This window comes from Microcaecilia unicolor, chromosome 7, assembly GCF_901765095.1.
Source record: "Microcaecilia unicolor chromosome 7, aMicUni1.1, whole genome shotgun sequence".
NCBI classification, from domain to species: domain Eukaryota; kingdom Metazoa; phylum Chordata; class Amphibia; order Gymnophiona; family Siphonopidae; genus Microcaecilia; species Microcaecilia unicolor.
In genome coordinates, this window is record NC_044037.1 from 174,747,465 (window position 1) to 174,769,202 (window position 21,738).

General features: G+C 44.6%; 1 protein-coding gene across 7 annotated transcripts in view; it reads left to right on the plus strand.

Moving 5' to 3' along the window:
• Positions 1 to 21,738, plus strand: part of TRAK2 (trafficking kinesin protein 2) — a 233,460-nt gene that overhangs the window by 154,291 nt on the left and 57,431 nt on the right. For all 7 annotated transcript variants that reach the window (XM_030209080.1, XM_030209083.1, XM_030209079.1 and 4 more), the window contains 2 exons: positions 643 to 852; positions 15,679 to 15,757. In XM_030209080.1, the coding sequence (XP_030064940.1) occupies positions 643 to 852; positions 15,679 to 15,757 (289 nt within the window). The remainder of the gene's footprint in view (positions 1 to 642; positions 853 to 15,678; positions 15,758 to 21,738) is intronic.

A 21,738-nucleotide genomic window follows, 5' to 3' on the forward strand; every position in this document is an offset into this window, starting at 1 on the left:
TTTTTTAATTATAAAATATCATACCAGTGTGCAGCATATCTGTATGATGTTTGTCCAAAACAGTTGGTTCTTGCCAGCTTATACTGCTGTTCTGTTTATTATTCTGTGGTATGGTGCGATCATTGACACAAAGAGCCCGATATTCAGTACTTAACCAGCTATGGGTTACCACATAAAGATAGGACTGACTTTTATGCAGTCCTATTTATGTGGTTAACCTGGCCGGTTAAGTGCTGAATATTGGCACTTAACTGGCCAAGTATTGACTCTGCTTCTGGAAAGCCCCCAGAATAGCTGGTTTTCAGTTTGGCGCTAATCAGTTAACTGCTGCTGAAGATGAGCAGTTAGATGTGAACAGACAATTTAACTGGCCAGGAGCTGTTTCTGGATGGTTAAATTGCTTTGAATTTTGACCTCAAGGTGTTTTTTTATCCTTCTGAAATTATTTTTTTTTGTCTCAAATTTTGTCACAATATACACTACATTAATTGCAGATCGGGGTCCTAAAATTACATTTACACCTGGTAAACTACACTCTCATTCTCATCTTTTGAACTGGATACAAGCTACATTTTGTTTTCTATGCTTTGGAATTGGGAAGGCAAGAAGCATTTGTCAGATAATTGTGTGTGTTAAATTTAGGTGAACCAGCTGCAACATGAGCTCTCCAAGAAAGATGAGTTACTTCGTGTTGTCTCCATTGCCTCAGAAGAAAGTGAGACCGACTCCAGTTGCTCGACGCCACTTCGTTCCAATGAATCCTTTAATCTGTCACAGGGTTTATTGCAGCTGGAGAGTCTACAAGGGAAACTCAGGGAACTGGAGGAAGAGAATCTTGCACTTCGATCTCAGGTATATAGAACCTGTCAGCCACACCTTTCAGTGAAGGTTTGGGATACAGCCAGGCAACATTATTGATAACTTTGTGTTACATAAACACCAATTTGAATTTTGTTACCATGGCTATAAAGCTGCAATATCTTACTCTTTGTTGATCTCATGAAATTTTATTTCAAAAACCTTTCAAATCCCAGTACATTCTATTTTTTGTCGCAGCTCATTATGTTATCTTACAATCTGCTTTAATTAAATTATTATATTCAGTGTTGTACCCAAGAAAGGAGAACTAGAAGGATTACAGGGTACAATTCAACAACAAGAATGCCTATACAAATTTCTATATAAAAACTTACCTATACATACCAAAGACAAATACAAAAAAGCAAAGTTTAAATGTTTGTAAATGAAGCAGAAATAATATAGAAACCAACCAACAGCAAATCAATTTTAGTTCATAAGTTATTATAGTAGAATGAACTTTCAATTCATACTTCATTAAAAATCCAGGTTTTTAGTCTCCTTTAAAATAAAATATAATTGGTCTCCAATTTAAGCTCCAGGGGTAGAGTATTCAATTCAACAGTGCTGTTTCATAGTTGAGATCAATCACACTCTTTTCACTAATAGTATCTCCATCTGATTTTGATCTAAGACAGGGAGAGGCAATCTTAACATAAGAATAGCCATACTGGGTCAGACCAGTGGTTCATCTAGCCCAGTATCCTGCTTCCAACAGTGGTCAATCCTGGTGACACATACCTGGCAGAAATCCAAATAGTAGCAACATTCCATGCAGACTATGGACTTTTCCTCCAGGAACTTGTCCAAATCTTTTTTTTTAAACCCAGATATGCTAACCACTGTTACTACATCCTCTGGTAACCAGTTCCAGAATTTAAATGTTCATCAAGTGAAAAAATATTTCCTCCTATTTGTTTTGAAAGTATTTCCATGTAACTTTGAGTGTCCCCTAGTCTTTGTAATTTTTTGAAAGGGTAAAAAATTGATTGTTTTACCTGTTGTACGCCAGTGTTGCTTACACTGCCTCTATTTTTTAATATCTCTTTCATGCATATTCATTGTGATATCCTGAAAACCTGATTGACAAGGGTTACTCCAGGACTGGACTTGGGAAACACTGCTCTACACCACTCAGGATTTTGTAGACCTCAATCATATCCCTCCTCAGCTGTCTCTTTTCCACGCTAAAGATCCCTATCCTCTTTAGCCTTTGTTCATATGAGAAGTGTTCCATCTCCTTTATCATTTTGGTCACTCTTCTTTGAATCTTTTCTAATTCAGCTGTATCTTTTTTTTGAGATACGGCGACCAGAATTGAATACGATACTCAAGATGAGGTTGCACCATGGAGCGATACAGAGGCATTATAATATTCTTAGTCTTATTTCCCATCCCTTTATTAATTCCTATCATCCTGTTTGCCTTTTTGACTGTTAAAATCATGGCAGTAATCTGCAGCTCATTGCCAAATGTCGGCCTTCTTGTGAGTGCCTGAACTGTGATTGGCTCACTGACAGAAAAAAAAAAAAAGCCAACGGTCTGCATAAGCCCCAATCTCACTCCCCTCCTGCCCAACTGAATGGGTGCCTTCCTGATATTTGGCACTCCTACACCCTGACGGGACCAGGACCAGCTCTAGTCCATCATCCAGTCTCCCTTCCCCCAACTCGGACCGATCGGGCCCCCTCTTCCCTATTTAAAACTAGTATCTAGTGGCACCCCCACCCCAACTTAACCAGAATTTAAAAAAGAAAGTCCTTGTTATGTAGTGGCATCCACCCCACCCCCTTTTTCAAGTCACCTCCCACCCCAAGTACCTTGAAAGAGGCAGGAGCGATGCCCACTTGCTCCTGCTTCCGGGCCATAATCTCCAAAGTGGCATCCCCTGCCCACGTGGTACATTCTGGGATGCACTGGGCAGGGCTAGTCTGCCATATAAGGAAATTTCTCTCTCTTATATCAAACTGGCTGTGCCCATTGCATCCCCAGGATGCACTGTGCAGGGTAGGAGCCACTATTTTGGAGTTTATGGCCTGGAGACAGAAGTGAGTGGCCATCGCTGCTGCCTCCTTTCAAGGTACTTGGGTTCACTGAGAGCTTAGAAAGGGGGTTGGGATGTAATGGTTGTCACTAGACACCAGGCATGTTTTTGAGGGGGCGGAGGGGTGCCACCAGACATAGGGTGGGGGCTGGTCATGTTGAGGGGGGCATGCCACAGGATTTGGTGGTTTGTGAGGGGGATTAAATATCATGGAGGGGGGTGGGAGAGAACTGGATTGAGTGATTTAGGGGGATTGGATGGTGCTGGAGTGGGGCAGAGGGGAATGAGATGGTGCCGATGCTGACTGCAGGGACTATACACCAAACTCGGACCTAGCAGTAGTTTTCTGGCCTTGAGCTCCCGCGGTAGACAGCGCACAGCCTTGCATGCTGCAGGATAGCTGATCAGCTCTCTTTAGCATGCATTTTAATATGCTGTGTGCTGATGTCTACTGTGGGAGCACAGAAACTCTTTTAGCATACAGCAGCCTTTAACAAAGGCGTGCTGTAGCCCGTAGTACCTTTCTGCATCGGCCCCTATGTTTGGAATCCATATAGTTTGAACAGGTAGAACATTAGTTTCTGAGGAGAATAGATAGAACAGTAACATTGTCTACAAGCATTATAAGTAGTTTAGTACCATGAAAAAATAATGTTGCAGGGTATTTCTCTTAAGTAAGTTTATTTTTCATTTCAAAGTGTACTAGGGCTAGAAAGCATTCCATAAAACAAATATACAGCTGATTCAAAACAAATCATTCAAGCTGTGAAATTTGTTTGAAGGTATGGTAAAGGCATTTAGCATGATTTAAAAAAAGAGCTTGGACTCATTCTTGGAGGGAAAGTCAGCAAACAGTAGTTAGCCAGGTTATCCCTGGGTATGAGCAACATGAAATGACTACTTTGTGATGAGTCAGGGTCTTTCTAGTTGCCAGATTGGCCAGTGCTAGAGACAGGATGGATCTTGGGTTGACGCAGCATGGCACTTTTTTATGATATATAAAGATCTGAAAGATACTTTTTGTTGATCCTAGTTACAATAAACACTATTATACAACCAAATGCAGTTACCAGATTTATGGATCTGATCTGACTAAAGGTGCAAAATTAAAGAAATTCTTTGATTAAAATAGACCCTTATCTTATTTCTTTGATTTGATCTTGTTTTTTTTTAAATTGAAATATATATGGAAGTATGCCAGTGTGAGCCTTTATGCCACAGTGATAAAGTTCTGGAGAAATGTTTATTTGTAGGTTGTGTTTGTATATTAAGCCTTTGAGATAAGCAGAAACTGATAGTCTAGCTCCTATCAGATAGCCTCATTGATTGGGTTCATTATTCTCTTACCAAGGAATCCTAGTAACAGCCTCAGGGCTGGCCTGGCCTGTGTCTTAGTGACAGTGCTATCTGCCTTACAGAGTTCACTAAGGTTCATTTCCTGGCTGGTCCATGGGTTCAAGAAGAGGTAAGTTCACTGCAAAGGCAGTGTTCAGAGCCTGTGAGGAGGGGCAACACCTTGTGGCCAAATATATAGGGCCCCTGATCACACAGTTCCAGAAGGAGTCCTGATAATGTGGCCTCCAGCCAAGGAGTGTTATTCCAATGTCTGCAAGGTAAACTAGTCAGGAATCTTGGGTAGGTGCAGATGAAGGCTAATGGTGCAAGGTCCTAATTGAACTGGAAGCTGAAAGAAACCAGTGAAAATGGGCAAATCAGAAAAAAATTGTAGTTTCACAACTTAATGCTGTGAATATTTAGGGACATAATTCAGTTTTATCTCAGCATCCTTTCCATCTGAAATACTATGATTTTTTTTCTACAGTGTAATTTGAGCAGTTATTGCACTGATATGCTTCCCCTTGGTTTTAAATCTGATTATATTATATAATACGATTCTTATCTTGGCATTATTTTTTCAGGACACAATATCTAGACTTTGATTTTGGACATGAATTGTCTGCTGCTAATTGACTATTCCATATCATCATGCTGATCAATCCATAGACTGGTGGGTTGTGTCCATCTACCAGCAGGTGGAGATAGAGAGCAATCCTTTTGCCTCCCTATATGTGGTCATGTGCTGCCGGAAACTCCTCAGTATGTTCTCTATCTCAGCAGGTGGTGGTCACACACAGCAGCAGCTCTGGCTAGGTCTCCAAGCCTAATTTTTAGGTTTTGTTGAGTACCTGGGGTTGAGGGCTCTTCTTGAGCAAGTGCAAACCTGGTGGCGCCAGGTCCCTCCTTTTCTCCCCCCTCCCGCTGGCTCCGTTAAAAAAAAAAAAATTTTTGGACGTCCTTAAGGGTGTTTATTTCGACGTTTATTTAAACGTTTATTGCAGCTACTCACTGGGACACCAGGTTGTTACAGCTCGGAGCGAGAAGCAGGTAATTTTTACCTTTTTATAGCGGGCAGGGGGTTCTCCGATCGATCTCCACGTGGCCTATGGCGTCGGAGGGCGAGGGCGAGAATAATCGCTCCCCGGACCGCGTGTGCGCTTCTAGTGGGGATGCGGGGGTCTTAAAGTCTGATTCGCCCTTGTTGGGTGTCAGTTCGGAGACCAGTCAGTGTCCCGGGTCTTCCTCCGGTGCGGCGGTTTTTCCCGCCATAAACGCCCATCCCCCGCTGCTCGCCTCCGCCATCTTGGCCGGCCACTCTGCTCGGACGGCTTCTTCTTGGGCCGCCCTTGAGCTGGGAGATGTTAATGCCATGGCCGCCCTTGATTTGGGCGACGGCAAAAAAGCGGCTAAAGTTAAACGCCGTTCTTCCCGCGCGGCTCCTTCGCGGAGTGTCGCACCGGACGCCATCTTGGATGCGCAGCATGTTTCTCCCCCGCTCTTGTGAGAGCCGGTTGAGGGTGCGTCTAGGGCTGTGGCCCAGGCTGCTGAAGTGCACAGTCTGGGGGTTTCTCCCCCGAGTTTATTTTGCTGCTGCATCAGGCCTTCCTTATGCAAAACGCTGCCCCTTCTCCCTTGTCCGATAAAGGGGTTGAGGCCCCCGGAAGTAAATGCCCTCGGGTGGATTCCCAGGCCTTAGAGGACTCTGTTTCCTCTGATGTAGATGAGGGCAGCGTATCTGAGTTCTCCCAACGGTCGTTTGGGGATTCCTTGGAGGAGACGGATTCCCGCTCGGATGGAGCGGATGACCCCTCTGCAGTGCGGATCTTTCGCTCAGAGGATTTGCCCAACCTGTTAGCGCAGGCCATGAGCATTTTGAAGTTTTCCTCTCCAGAGGACGTCTCTCCCTCAGCCCCTGTTGGCTCCGCCATTATGCTGGGGACGAAGCGCCCGCCTAGAACCTTCCACGTGCATGATGCCATGCACACCTTAATTTCGGCTCAATGGGATATCCCGGAAGCGAGCCTCAAAGTGGCTAGGGCTATGTCCCGCCTCTATCCTTTGCCTGAAAGTGAACGGGAGGCCTTTCTTTGGCCTACCGTGGATTCTTTAATCACTGCGGTGACTAAGAAAACGGCGTTACTGGTGGAAGGTGGCACGGCCCTAAAGGACGCCCAAGACAGAAGATTGGAGGCGGCCTTAAGGGCGTCCTTCGAGGCGGCTGCCTTAAGTTTGCAGGCCTCAGTTTGCGGCTCCTACGTGGCCAGGGCGTGCCTGACGATTGTGCAGCGGGCTTCCCCCTCGGATCCTTCCTTGAGGGCTGATTGGCCGGCCCTGGAATCGGGCTTGGCTTATTTGGCAGACTTACTGTATGATGTCTTGAGAGCCTCGGCTAAAGGTATGGCTCAGACAGTCTCTGCGCGGCGGTGGCTTTGGCTGAAACATTGGTCTGCGGACCACGCCTCTAAGTCCCGCCTGGCTAAGTTGCCTTTTAAAGGCAAGCTGCTCTTTGGGGTCGAGCTGGACAAAATTGTGACCTATCTCGGCACGTCTAAGGGCAAGAGGTTACCAGAGGTCAGGGCTCGGGCCAGTGCTCGCCCCGGTAACTCCAGAGGACGGTTTCAGGAAGCCCGTCGGTACCGCCCGGGCAAGTCGGGCTCCTCTGCCCCCTCTTCCTTCAAGAGGAACTTCTCCCCCAAACAGCATTCCTTTCGCAGAGACCGCCGTCCCGGAGGTGCGCCCTTCGGTCCTCCCCCAGGGTCTCGTACCCAATGACGGGGTCCTGGTCCATGGCCCAGTGCAGATTGGAGGACGCCTGTCCTCGTTTCTGGGCGAGTGGACCAGGGTAACTTCAGACGCTTGGGTGCTGGAAGTCATCAGAGACGGCTACAAGCTAGAGTTCTGCCGACCCTTAAGAGACGGGTTTGTACTCTCTCCCTGCAAGTCTCCGGTCAAAGCTGTGGCAGTGCAGCAGACCTTGGACAATCTGATCCGCCTGGGTGCGGTCGTTCCGGTGCCAGAAAATCAGCTTGGCAAGGGACGTTACTCCATTTACTTTGTGGTACCAAAGGAGGTTCTGTACGGCCTATCCTCGACCTCAAAGGGGTCAATCGGGCCTTGAAAGTTCGGCACTTTCGCATGGAGACTCTCCGCTCTGTTATAGCGGCAGTGAAGGCAGGGGAGTTCCTGGCATCCTTGGACATCAAGGAAGCGTATTTGCATATTCCCATCTGGCCTCCTCATCAACGCTTTCTGCGTTTTGCAGTCCTGGGCCGACACTTCCAGTTCAGAGCCCTCCCGTTCGGGTTGGCTACTGCTCCGCGGACCTTCTCCAAAGTAATGGTGGTCATCACGGCCTTCCTACGAAAGGAAGCAGTACAAGTCCATCCTTATCTGGACGACTGGTTGATCCGAGCCCCCTCTTATGCAGAGTGCGGCAAAGCTGTGGACCGGGTGATTGCTCTTTTGAGCTCCCTGGGGTGGATCATCAACTGGGAGAAAAGCCAGCTGTGCCCGACTCAGTCCCTGGAGTATCTGGGAGTTCGATTCGACACCCAAGTGGGCAGAGTGTTCCTGCCGGACAATCGGATTGTCAAACTTCAGGCTCAGGTGGACCAGTTCCTAGTAGCCTCTCCGCTTCGGGCTTGGGACTATGTGCAGCTGTTGGGCTCTATGACGGCCACGATGGAAGTAGTGCCCTGGGCCAGGGCTCATATGAGACCACTACAACACTCTCTGCTGCAGCGCTGGACTCCGGTGTCGGAGGATTATGCTGTGCGCCTTCCCTTGGACCCAGCAGTGCGCAAGGCGCTGAGCTGGTGGCTGAAGACAGACAAGTTGTCCGCAGGGATGCCTCTTGTGACCCCGGAGTGGATTGTCGTCACGACGGACGCCTCTTTGACGGGCTGGGGAGCCCACTGCTTGGGAAGGACAGCACAGGGGCTCTGGTCTCCTGCAGAGGCAAAGTGGTCTATCAACCTCCTGGAACTCAGAGCCATTCGGTTGGCGCTTTTGGAGTTTCTCCTGGTACTGGCGTTGAAGCCAGTACGGGTCCTGTCGGACAATGCCACGGCTGTGGCCTATGTCAACCGCCAGGGAGGTACCAAGAGCGCCCCTTTAGCCAAGGAAGCCATGAATCTATGTCAGTGGGCGGAAGCGAACCTGGAACAGCTGTCAGCGGCCCACATTGCCGGAGTCATGAATGTCAAGGCGGACTTTCTCAGTCGCCATACCTTGGATCCCGGAGAGTGGCAGTTATCGGCTCAGGCGTTCTTGGACATCACGAAGCGCTGGGGCCAGCCGAGCCTAGATCTGATGGCGTCATCGGCCAATTGCCAAGTGCCGCGCTTTTTCAGCAGAGGACGGGACCCTCGATCTCTGGGAGTAGATGCTCTTCTCCAACAGTGGCCGACACAGGAGCTTCTCTATGTGTTCCCGCCCTGGCCCATGTTGGGCAGGGTACTAGACCGGGTGGCAAAAATCAGGGCCGAATAATCCTGGTGGGTCCGGACTGGCCCAGACGTCCCTGGTATGCGGACTTGATCAGGCTCTCAGTGGACGACCCTCTGCGGCTGCCAGTGGAGCAGGGCCTGTTGCATCAGGGTCCCGTGGTGATGGAGGATCCCTCCCCCTTTGGTCTTACGGCCTGGCTATTGAGCGGCAGCGTCTGAGGAAGAAGGGCTTCTCAGACAAGGTCATCGCCACTATGCTGAGAGCGAGGAAGCGCTCTACTTCTGCTTACGCCAGGGTTTGGCGTACCTTTGCAGCGTGGTGTGAAGCAGGCTCACTTTCTCCCTTCACTGCTCCAATTTCTTCAGTGCTGGCGTTCCTGCAAGAAGGTCTGGAGAAAGGCCTGTCGCTCAGTTCCCTTAAAGTCCAGGTAGCGGCTCTGGCTTGCTTCAGGGGCCGCCTGAAGGGTGCTTCCCTGGCTTCGCAGCCAGATGTGGTACGTTTTCTCAAGGGAGTTAATCACCTGCGCCCTCCTCTGCACTCAGTGGTGCCTTCGTGGAATCTCAACCTGGTGCTAAGAGCCTTGCAGAAGCCGCCTTTTGAACCCTTGTCGAGGGCATCTCTGAAAGACCTGACGTTGAAAGCAGTCTTTTTGGTGGTTATCACTTCAGCCAGAAGAGTTTCCAAGCTCCAGGCACTCTCATGTCGAGAGCCTTTTCTGCAGTTCACTGAGGCAGGAGTGACTATTCGCACAGTGCCTTCCTTCCTGCCCAAGATTGTTTCTCGCTTCCATGTGAATCAGCAGCTCTGTCTCCCTTCCTTTCGTAGGGAGGACTACCCAGAGGAATACTCTGCTCTCAAATTTCTGGATGTGAGACGAGTCATCATCAGATACTTGGAAGTGACCAATGATTTCCGGAAATCGGATCATCTGTTTGTCCTGTTTGCAGGTCCTCGTAAGGGTCTGCAGGCTGCTAAGCCTACAGTGGCAAGATGGGTCAAGGAAGCCATTGCAGCGGCTTATGTGGCCGCGGGGAAGGTGCCGCCTATTCAGCTGAAGGCTCACTCCACTAGAGCTCAGGCAGCCTCGATGGCAGAGGCCGGGTCCGTCTCCTTGGAAGAGATTTGCAAGGCGGCAACTTGGGCATCGGCCCATACCTTCTCCAGGCATTACCGCTTGACTGTGGCTGCTCGGGCGGAGGCCCGGTTTGGAGCTTCAGTGTTGCGGTCAGGGATTTCAATGTCCCTCCCTGGGTGAGTACTGCTTCGGTACATCCCACCAGTCTATGGATTGATCAGCATGATGATATGGAAGGTAAAATTATGTATCATACCTGATAATTTTCTTTCCATTAATCATAGCTGATCAATCCATAGCCCCTCCCAGATATCTATACTGTTTATATTCTGGTTGCATTTCAGGTTCAAGTTTAGTCTTCAGTTCCTGTTCAGGAGGACTTTGTGTTCAAGTTTTTTCAATTGGATTCTTCAAGAGTTGAGACGAGTTTGTGTTACAGTGAGCTGCTGCATTCCTCTCCCCTCCGTTTTCGGGGCTGGATTGAGACATAAATTCTGCCGGCGCTCCCTCCTGCTTCGTGCAGCTGTAGGGCAGCTTTGTACCCCTCCCGCTTCGGCGGTGTTAGGGTCAGTCAGCTCCTCCCGCGGTTGCGGTTGCAGGATAAGCCAGATCCCCCCGCATCGGCGGGGTGGTGTCCCTCCCCTGCTCCGCGGGGATGAGCTGGACGGATTCCCCTCCCCCACTTGTGTGGGGATGAGCTGGGTTAATTCCCCTCCCCCGTTTCGGCGGTGGTGAGCTGGGCAGAGTGTCCCTTTGTGGGTGTAATTCTCTAAGTGCTGAGTCCTGCGGATGGAGCTTGGATATCGACATACTGAGGAGTTTCTGGCAGCACATGACCACATATAGGGAGGCAAAAGGATTGCTCTCTATCTCCACCTGCTGGTAGATGGACACAACCCACCAGTCTATGGATTGATCAGCTATGATTAATGGAAAGAAAATTATCAGGTATGATACATAATTTTACCTTGTGGCTCCAGAGCTCTACTTCATCCGTGTATATTTACTCTTTGGCATGGGGCAGTGACAACTTCTGTTGCTGATTTTGTCTCGCCCACCTGCAAGGCTGCAAACATACGATCTGTAACTAGTTTTTCCTTGTATTCATTGCAGATCTAGTCTGTTTCCCCTCCCCCTTTCTCCATACTGCTCCCTGAACTACCACAATTTGTAGCTCTTCCTTCTTGCCCCAGCAAGCATAGACCTCTGATTCCATGATATTCCTTGCTTACAATGTACATGGGAGCAGTTTGAATCCATGTGGTAGTATACAACAGAAAACTGAAAAAAGGTAAACATCTATGGTTTTGAGTGAATAAAAATTGCAGTTCAATATTTGCCTTACAGTATTTATCATTAATTTATATGGGGGGGGTAATATTTGCTGTTGGCAGTCAGCATTTTAATTTAAGTTCCAGCATTTAATAATATGTATTCATTCAGTGGTCCTGAAGTATGTGGTAAACACTGACCACCAGCACTACCATACATGTTGAAAATAAATGTGTAGCTTCTGTAGACAATACTGCTACTCCAGCATCCTTCCTGTCTCTCCACCATACAGATAGAACCACAGTGGTCAGACACATTTTGAGCGTGGCGCTATCTATAAAGCTTTGTAATTATCTATGGGTAAAGAAAATAAACATTTACTGGCTGCTGGGAAACATAACTTCCTGTGGAACTTTTCCCTATAGAGTTCCATTAAATTTTCTAAAATGTTTACTAATTTAAAATTATTAAAAAGGCAGCAGCACTAGGTTGAATTTATATAGAGATCACACTTTAGATGGTATTTATAGCAAACCAATTTCCTTAATAAAATTGGTTAAGTATCATGGATACTTAGCAGTTTATTGCCTGTGTCTGTAGCCCCAGTGGTCGCTGTTTCCAGTTAGAAGTAAGATGTGAACAAAACCCCCGAATGGAGTGCACATCACCAAATGATTTCATCAATGTATAACCTTTAATTAATTTTAACTTGCTTCAGTGGAAGAATTGTCATACTGAGTCCGAAATAGGATACTGAACTTGATGAGTCTTTAGTCTTAAACATTGGCCAGTCCAGGTCACAAGTACCTGGCAGGAACTCAAGACTAAAAGGTTTCATGCTGCTTATTATGGGAATAAGTAGTGGATTTTCCCCTAGTTTACCTTAGTAATGGTTTATGGGCTTTTCTTCCAGGAACTTGTCCAACTTTTTTTTTTTTTTTTTTTGTTAAATACCCAGCTATGCTAACTGCTTTTACCACATCTTCTGACAATAAATTTCACAGTTTAATTTATTTTAAACATACTACTTACTAACTTCATGTCATGTCCCCTAGTCTTTGTTTCTTGAAAGAGTAAGCAATTGATTTGTGTATATCCATACCACTCCACTCATGATTTTATAGACCTTTATCATATCTCCCCCTCAGCCATCTCCAAACCTTTTCAGCCTTTCCTCTTTGGGGGGGGGGGGGAGGAGATCCATCCAGTTTATCATTTTGATTGCCCTTCCCTTTATCTTTTTTTTTTTTCTATTTCTTCTAATTCTGCTATTTTTTGGAGATGAGGTGACCAGAATTGCACACACTACTCAAGATGTGATTTTACCATGGAGAAATACAGATACATTATAAGGATTCTGTTTTATTGCTGCTTGCTTTTTTTTTTTTTTTTGGCAACAACCACATGCAGAATAGAGGATTTTATCATATTGGCCACCATGATGCCCAGATCCTTTTCCTAGGCAATGACTTCTAATGTGGAACCTACCGTCACATACGTATAATTCGAGTTATTCTTCCCTATATTCATCCCATCTGCAGTTTTCAACATTAAATTTCATCTGCCATCTGGATGTCCACTCTGTCTTGCAAGGTTCTACTGCGGGTCCCAGAAAACAACAAGGCAAATGATCTGCAAACTCCAATGTGGACACAAAACAGCAGATCAGTGTAATATACAGAAGCTTTAATTGATAATATCCTATACCAGAATGTTGCCCATTCTGGTATAGGATATTATCAATTAAAGCTTCTGTATATTGCAAGATTCTACTGCTGTTTCTTACAACCTGCTTGTGACTTAACAACTTGAACACGTTTTCAGATGACAAAATTATTCCACCTTACTCATTTTCCTAATTTCCAGATCGTTTATATGTGCGATCAGTATTAACCTTTGTCCACTGAAAAAATACCATTTATCCCTACTCTATTTTCTATCTTTTAACCAGTTCCCAATGCCCAGTAGGAGATTGCCTGCTGTCCTATGGCTTAATTTTCTCAGGAGTTGTTCATGAGGGACTTAGTCAAATGCTTTCTGAAAATCCAAATGTACTATATTGATTGGCTCATATCTACACCTTCAAAAAATGTAGTGGATTAGTGAGTCAAGATTACTTTGGCTTATCTACTGAAATATAAATCCCTTAAAAAAGTGTGTGTGTGTGTGTGTAGTGGGGGGGGGGGATATAAATATAAACTAGGGGTTTATGTTCTAGTTTTTCCCCTTCCTCTCTCCCTCTCTGTTCCACTGCTGCCACCTCTCCTTCTCCCCCCCCCCCCTTTCAAAGAGCTTCCGCCCTCATTTCCTCCCTTTCCTAAACAGAAGCAGCCCCCTCCTGGACCCACTCAAAGGCCCCTCTTCCCCCCTCATCTTACCACTTGGTGGGCTAGTAGTGAGTCGGGGCAGGAGCTTTCAAAGATTGGTTGTTCAAAGTTATCCTAATTCAAACAGACAACCATGTAGCCATGTATTCTGTGAACTAGCAAGGTGGAACAGAATCATACCTACCATGCTGGGAAACTGTCAGAATGTGGAAATGGGCATCATGAGATGTTCCTCAGAGCCACATATCTGGCAGGCAAGGTCAATGTCCTGGTGGACAAACTGAGCCCAGTTCCTCCTCATGTGTGGTCCTTGGTTGAGGGTGTCATTCAGAAGATTTTTCAAGAGTGGGGCACCTCCATGATAGATCTTGCCACTCCTTTCAGTACGGTACCTCAGTTCTGTTCCAGGATAGAGACACACAGCAAGCTAGCCTCAGATGCCATTCTTCCCTGGGGAGAAGGTCTTCTCTATGCATATTCTCTAATTTCTCTAATAATACTCTTCTGAAGCTTAGGACCAGGGAACCATGATTCTTATAGCCCTGTATCGGCGGAGGTAAATATGATTTCCTCTTCTGTTGGATCTTTCCATCAGAATTCTAATAACACACGACTGTTTTCCAGTACTGATCACACAGGATCAGAGAATTTTATTACATCCTAGCATCGAGTTCAAAGCCCCTCATAGCTTGGATGTTGAGAGATTTACTTTATCTTTTCTGGATTTGCCTGATGGTGTTTTCTCAGATCTTACTAACTTCCAGAAAAGATTCTAGTCGGAGGACATACAATTCTAAGTTGGAGGCTTGCCACCTGGTGTGCCAGTAAGGCTCTAAATCCTTTTTCCTGTCCCACACAAGAACTTCTACATCTCTTGGTGTCAGGCCTCAAAATAAACTCTTAGGGTACACCTTAGTGCAATTGGAGCAGCTTATTTAGAAGGTAAACCTATTTCTGTACAGCCTCCTATCAAACATCGTCCTGTGTCATGGAACCTCAGTGTTCTTAACCAACTGATGGAAGCTCCTTTTGAGCCAGCTGACATCCAACAGCTGAAGTGCTTGACCTAGATGGTCTTGTTTTTGGTGGTGACAGTATCTTCAGCACAGAGTTCAAGCTGTAGTAACTAATCCACCTTACACTAAATTTTTCAACAATAGAGTGGTACTGTGCATTCATCTGATGATCTTTACATAAGAATAGCCATATGGTCCATCTAGCCCAGTATCCTGTTTCCAACAGTGATCAATTCAGGTCCACCAGTACCTTGCAGAATCCCAAATAGTGGTAAGATTCCATGCTACCAATCCCAGGGCAAGCAATTGCTCCCCTTTCCCGCGGTAGTGTCGGAATTCCATCTTGACCAGTCAGTAGTCTTACCCACATTTTTCGCCCCCCCCCCAGACCTCATGCCCATAAAGGGAAAAGCACATTCTATATTGCAAGTAAGCCTTGGCATTTTATCTGGAGAAGAATAAAGCCCATAGTAAATCCATCCAGCTTTTTTGTTTCTTTGACCCTAACAGGATGATGGGGGCTGTCACTGGCAAAAACACACTGTTTCCATTTAGCTAGCAGACTGCCCTTTCCTCACTATGTCAGACAGGCCTGACACTAGAGATTCATGTCGTGGCTCAGTGTCAGAGCTGTGGTGGCATTAGTAGCCAACTTGAGGTCAGCCGCCACGAAAGAGATTTGCAGGACCGCAACGTAGACTTTGCTCCATACATTCACTTCACCTTATTACTTGGGGACTCCGACATAATAGGTTTGCCCAGAGCCCTCAGGAAACTTTATGAATTAAATCCAACTAGGGCCAGTTCTTTTAGTTCCAGGCTGCCTTACAAAAAAATAAATAAATCAAACAAACTTATAAAACACAAGGCGTCTTTCTGGCAAAAATAGTTTAGATATCTGCCTGTTGCAGCTGCACTGCTTCTTTTTTTTCTGTTAAAGACACTGTAGCTAGGGAGTCTCGTGTATGAGGATTTTAGTATCCTGACTGTCCTCTGAGAAAAGTTACTTACCTGTAGCAGGTGTTCTTTGAGGACATTAGGATACAAATTCTCAAACCTTCTCATCTCCCCAAGGAGTTGTATTTTAATAAAGGTCTTAATGGACTGATGGGCATGTGCAATAGCAGCAAATGGAGAAAAAGCATGCTTGTATAGTTGAGCAATCACAAAAGCTCTGTCTTCAGTTCTGGGGAAAATTCCTGCACAGGGTTTCTGGATGATGTCACCCATGTATAAGAATTTGTATCCTCCTGTTCTCAGAGAATACCTTCTACAAGTAACTGTTTTATTTCCTTCTAGGCTTGTCATCTGAAGACAGAAACCATTACTTATGAAGAGAAGGAGCAGCAGCTGGTGATAGAGTGTGTGAATGAAATCCGTGAGTATCCACATGGCAGCTCTCTGTGAGAGCAGTAAAGAAGTTTTGTCCTTATACTTTTTTTTTTCTAAATACTGTATACAAATTTAGACAGTGAATTTAAATCCAAGAAATTGTTTTCATGAATTACTAAGTTCTCAGTGCGGTTGGGAGGTAGTATTTATTTTTTTGTTACATTTATATCCCACATTTTCCCACCTATTTGCAGGCTCAGTGTGGCTTACATAGTACCGTAATGGCGTTCGCCAGTTCCGGTATGAAAAAATACAAGGTGTAATAGTGGTAGAATAAGGTTGTTGTATGAAGTGATTGTATGATTTATCTTTGGAGAGTGACTTTTCTTTTGCCTAACCATTTTTAATTTTAATTTCTAACCTGCTCTTCAATTAATGTTAGGGGGGCAAACAGGATATTTAATAGGTAGGAAATTCAGTCGCACTGCATTAACCCCAAACAGTTATCACTTGACAAATTTTGTTAATCTAAGACAAATAGAGAAAGCAGGCAGAGCATGGCTCATAATATTCTTTTCAACCCCTTTGTGTTTGTGTGTGTCTCTGTTGTGTGCAGACACAGCATATGTAGTATATTGGGGGGGGGGGCTAGCTGGGGCAATAGTCCAATTTTCAGGGGTGGTTGAAAGGAATAGGTTTTTGAGATGGGGACTGTGTGGAGGGCATTTGGGACACTTTCAGTGGAAGGGCAGTTGTGTGAAGGATGTTTCGGGGGTGGGAGCAGCTATCGAAAGAGTATTTTTTTGGATGTGGGGTAAATAGGGTGGTGGTGGGATAGTTGCCGGGGTAGTTTTTAGTGGTAGGGCATTTTGCAAGGTGGTGGTGCAGTTGAGGAAGGTAAATTATGGGGGTGAGGCCGTTTCAGGGATGCTTTGTGGGGTGGGTGGCAATTGCAGCAATAGCTTTTGGAGGTGGGGGATTTAGTGGTGTGTTGGGGCAGTTGCATGGGCATATTTTTATATGCGGGCAATTAGGGAAGTAGTACAGTTGCAGGGGCAAGTGTTTGAGCATGAAGCAGTTGTGAGAGTACTTTGTGGTGTAGTTGGGCAGGGAAGGGGATAGTTTTGTGGGTGATAAAGTATTTAGGTTGGTGGGGCAATTGCAGAAGGATTCTATGTATAGTACACAATTTTTGAAGGTGTCCACAAGCTTTCTATAAAGAATGGAGGTCCGCTTACATTCACCTTGTAAATCAAGGCAGTAAGATGAAAAGTCTGGGGTTGTGTGTGTGATGACAAAGGGTATGCAGGCACTAGAAGACAGGAGACCTGTTTCCAAGGGAAAAAAGCAGTTAGTGAAAAATTATACAATCTGGATATAGCATCAGGTGATAAAGAGGTTACCAGCAATGTACAGTTGAGATAGTGACCATATTTCTTTAGATTCCCATTCTTGTTGAAGCTGACTTAGTGTAGTCAAACAGAGAGGAGTACCAAAGTGGAACATCTGACAAAGATTCTATCTTATGGTTAGTAACAGTGCCTAGTTCTTTCAGAGAACCAGCTGAAGCTTTTAGGATCCTCAGGGATTTGGTATAATTAAATTTATCCATAAGAGGAAGGAGGTGTAAAGGGCATGGGTGCACAAGAGAGGCCTCAAAAGAGAGACGTTTTGGTGTATCATCGTTATGCTTCCCTATATACCAGAATACATTTTGAGCGCATTTAAAAGCTATGTGGTAAGTTTTAAAATCAGGAAGTCCCATCCCACCTTCAGATTTAGGGAGTTTTTTTAAAGGCCTTTTGAGGAGGGTTTTGTTTCCAAATAAATTTATTTGTAAAGGTATCATATTTTTTTTATAAAGACTATTAGGGAAGGGGAGAGGAGTCAAACTGAACATTTAATTTAGGGGCTATGACCAACTTGATGGCCTGTACTCTACACCACCAAGTGAGAAATAAAGGGGACCATAAGTCAAGTATAGAAGTAGTGATGGAGAAAGTCGAATTTTTAATTGAATTCAATGATTTAGCAACAGAATTGAAATAATCCCTAAATATTTTATTTTCATAGGTTCTCAGGCAAATGGTAGATGGGCCAGGTGGTGTTTGAGAGTATGAGGAGACAGGCATTACAGCTGATTTAGACCAATTTATTTTATAACCTGAAATGGGTGAAAATGAGTTGATTACCTCAAGTAAAAGTGGGAGAGAGTCTAGATCATCGGCATAAGTTGAAAGTTTGTATGAGTCAGTACCTGAGGTAATACCGGTTATATTAAGATAGGGTGAGGCAAGGCAGAATGAGCGGAGCCTGGAGTTGGCAGTGGTGGAGAAGGGTACTGAGAGGAGGGATTTGTCCTGTGAGCGGAGGTTACGGGCGGGAACGTAAGGGGAAATGAGGGTAGAGAGGTAATGAGGGGCTGCAGACTGAGTGCATTTGTAGGTAAGAAGGAGAAGCTTGAACTGTATGCGGTATCTGATTGGAAGCCAGTGAAGTGACCTGAGAAGAGGGGTGATATGAGTATATCGGTTCAGGCGGAATATAAGACGTGCAGCAGAGTTCTGAACAGATTGAAGGGGGGATAGATGGCTAAGTGGGAGGCCAGTAAGGAGTAGGTTGCAGTAGTCAAGGCGAGAGGTAATGAGAGCGTGGACGAAAGTACGGGTGGTGTGCTCAGAGAGGAAAGGGCGAATTTTGCTGATGTTAAAGAGAAAGATGGGACAGGTCTTGGCTATCTGCTGGATATGCGCTCATTCTGCCTCGCCTCACCCTATGCTTGGACTAAACGTCCTGAGCCCTTACGCCAAGCCCCCTCCCTACCCATCTTCAAATCCTTGCTCAAAGCCCACCTCTTCAATGTTGCTTTCGGCACCTAACCTTTATACCTTTCAGGAAATCTAGACTGCCCCTATTTGACTGACTGTACATTTGTCCTTTAGATTGTAAGCTCCTTTGAGCAGGGACTGTCCTTCTATGTTAAATTGTACAGCGCTGCGTAACCCTAGTAGCGCTTTAGAAATGTCAAGTAGTAGTAAGATGTACTCTAATCACTGTTGTAAGAAGTTCCAATGCTATATTAAATTGTAAAGGAGAGAGAGGGCACCCTTGTTTAATACCTCTATTAAGATTGAAAAATTGGGAGACAGTACCATTAACAGCAATTGCAGTTTGTGGATTACTGTATAAAAGTTTAATCATGTGGTTTGCGAAAGGCAAACCATTGGCCTACTTGAAATAAACAATCCCATTCAATAGGGTTGAAAGCTTTTTTTGGCGTCAAGTGAAGCTGCAAGGAATTGTTTATCGGAGTCTTCAGTGTGAGATATGTTCCAAAAAATTCTTGCGTTATCAGAAGCCAGTCTCAAAAGGGTAAAGCCATTTTGATCTCTGTGAATTAGGGTAGGGAGAATATTCTGTAATCTTGGAGCTAGAATTTTCACATATATTTTGTTATCAATGTTAAGTGAAATAGGTCTATAATTTTCGACTTTAGAGTGATTCCTGTTGGGTTTAGGGATCACTATAATGGTGGATTGAAAAAAGGAACCTTGTTGTTCAGTCATATAATAATGATTGATAAAGAAGGTGTAGATCAGGGGCAAGTAAGTCTGCAAAAGCCTGATAAAATTTCACTGAAAATCCGTTGTTGCCGGGGGCTTTTCCTTTTGATAAGGACCTAATGGCTTCCAAAATCTCATAGGTGGAAATATCTAGTTCTAGTGCAGAATTTGGGGAGTTTGAAACAGTGGGGTGATGAAGGTCTTTTATAAACTTGTGAAATGCAGACGAGAATTGAATTTCAGATGTATATAGGTTATTTTATAATAGTTTTGAAATTGATTAGTAATTTCAGTCAGTAATATGGGAGAGGTCATCATCAATTATTTGTGAGATCCTGGATCTATTAATTTTGTATTTAAGGAATTGTGCCAGTAGGTTACTGGCCCTATTATTTTCAGCATAGAGAGTTGAATTTTGCAGGTGTATTAATTCTAGATCCTCCTTAGTGATTGCTGAATTAAATTCATATTTTAAATTCTGAAGCGGTAGTAGAGAAGTCGGATTGTTGTCAATTAAAAACTTCTCTTCTAACTCTTTGATTTTGAATTCAAGATTTAGCTTACATCTTTTCCATTCTTTAGTTTTACCAGAGGAGTAGCTAATAATATGTCCTCTTAGCGTGGATTTAAGGGCATCCCATCAAATTATATGCTTTGTAATCAGAAAAAGGATGCAAGGAGTGGTATTCTAATATTTTTTTCACGTCTGAATTGTACAGAATTCTCATCTTAAGATGGAATCAGTATTAGGAGCATAAATATTAAGTATGGCAAGTCGGGTTTGTGAAATTTCAAGTTCCAACAATATCCATCTGCCACTATTATCACATGATTGCTTTATAATTTTAGATTGTAAACTTTTACCAATCAATATGGCCACCCCCATTATGCTTGTGAAGTGCAGGAGAGAAACACCCCATTAGATAGTAACATAGTAGATGACGGCAGATAGAGACCTGTACAGTCCATCCAATCTGCCCAACAAAGTAAACTCATTGTATGTGATATTTTATACGTATACCTGCCCTTGATTTGTCCTTGCCTTTTTCATGGCACAGACCATAGAAGTCTGCCCAACACTAGCTTTGCTTCCCAATTACCAGTGTTGCCACCAGATTTCTGCTAAGCTTCTGTGGATCCATTCCTTCTGAACAGGATTCCTTTGTGTTTATCTAACGCATTTGTTAATTCTGTTACCGTTTTCATCACCACCACCTCCCGTGGGAGGGCATTCCAAGTATCTACCACCCTCTCCATGAAAAAAATACTTCCTGACATTTTTCCTGAGTCTGCCCCCTTCAACCTCAATTCATGTCCTCTAGTTCTACTGCCTTCCCATCTCTGGAAAAGCTTTGTTTGTGGATTAATACCTTTCAAATATTTGAACATCTGTTATCATATCACCCCTGTTTCTCCTTTCCTCCAGGGTATACATGTTCAGGTCAGTAAGCCTCTCCTCGTACATCTTGTAATGCATATCCCATACCATTTTTATAGCTTTTCTTTGCACCGCTTCAAGTCTTTTTACATCCTTAGCAAGATACGGCCTCCAAAACTAATACTCCAGGTGAGACTTCACCAACGACTTGTACAGGGGCATCAATACCTCCTTTCTTCTGCTGGTTACACCTTTCTCTATACAGCTTAGCATCCTTCTTGCTATGGCCACCGCCTTGTCACACTGTTTTGTCACCTACAAATCCTCGGATACTATCACCCCAAGATCCCTCTCCCTGTCTGTGCATGTCAGACTCAGTACCTAACACATATGTCTCCTGTGGATTTCTACTCCCTAAGTACATCACTTTGCACTTCTTTGCTTTGAATTTTTATTGCCAAACATTAGACCATTCTTCTAGCTTCTGCAGATCCTTTCATGCTTTCCACTCCCTCTGGGGTGTCCACTCTGTTACAAATCTTGGTATCATCCTCAAAAAGGCAAACTTTACATTCAAACCCTTTGGCAATGTCACTCACAAATACATTGAACAGAATCGGCCCCAGCACTGATCATTGAGGCACTCCACTATTCACCATTCCCTCCTCCGAGTGAATTCCATTAACCACCCCCTCTAGCATCTGTCCATCAACCAGTTCCTAATCCACTTCCCCACTTTGGATCTTCAGCCTATCAGGTTTATTCAAGAGCTTCCTATAAGGAACCATGTCAAAGGCTTTGCTGAAATCTAAGTAGATTACATCTATCGCATGTCCTCAGTCCAGTTCTCTGGTCACCCAAAGAATTAAATGAGATTCATTTGGCACGATTTACCTTTGGTAAAACCATGTTGTCTTGGATCTTGCAACTTAATTGGATTCCAGGAAATTCACTATCCTTTCCTTCAGCATCGCTTCCATTTCTTTTCCAATAAACAAATTGAGGCTTTCCGGTCTGTGGTTTCCAGCTTCTTCTCTGTCACCACTTTTGTGAAGAGGGACCACATAGATAGTTTCCGTCTTGCAT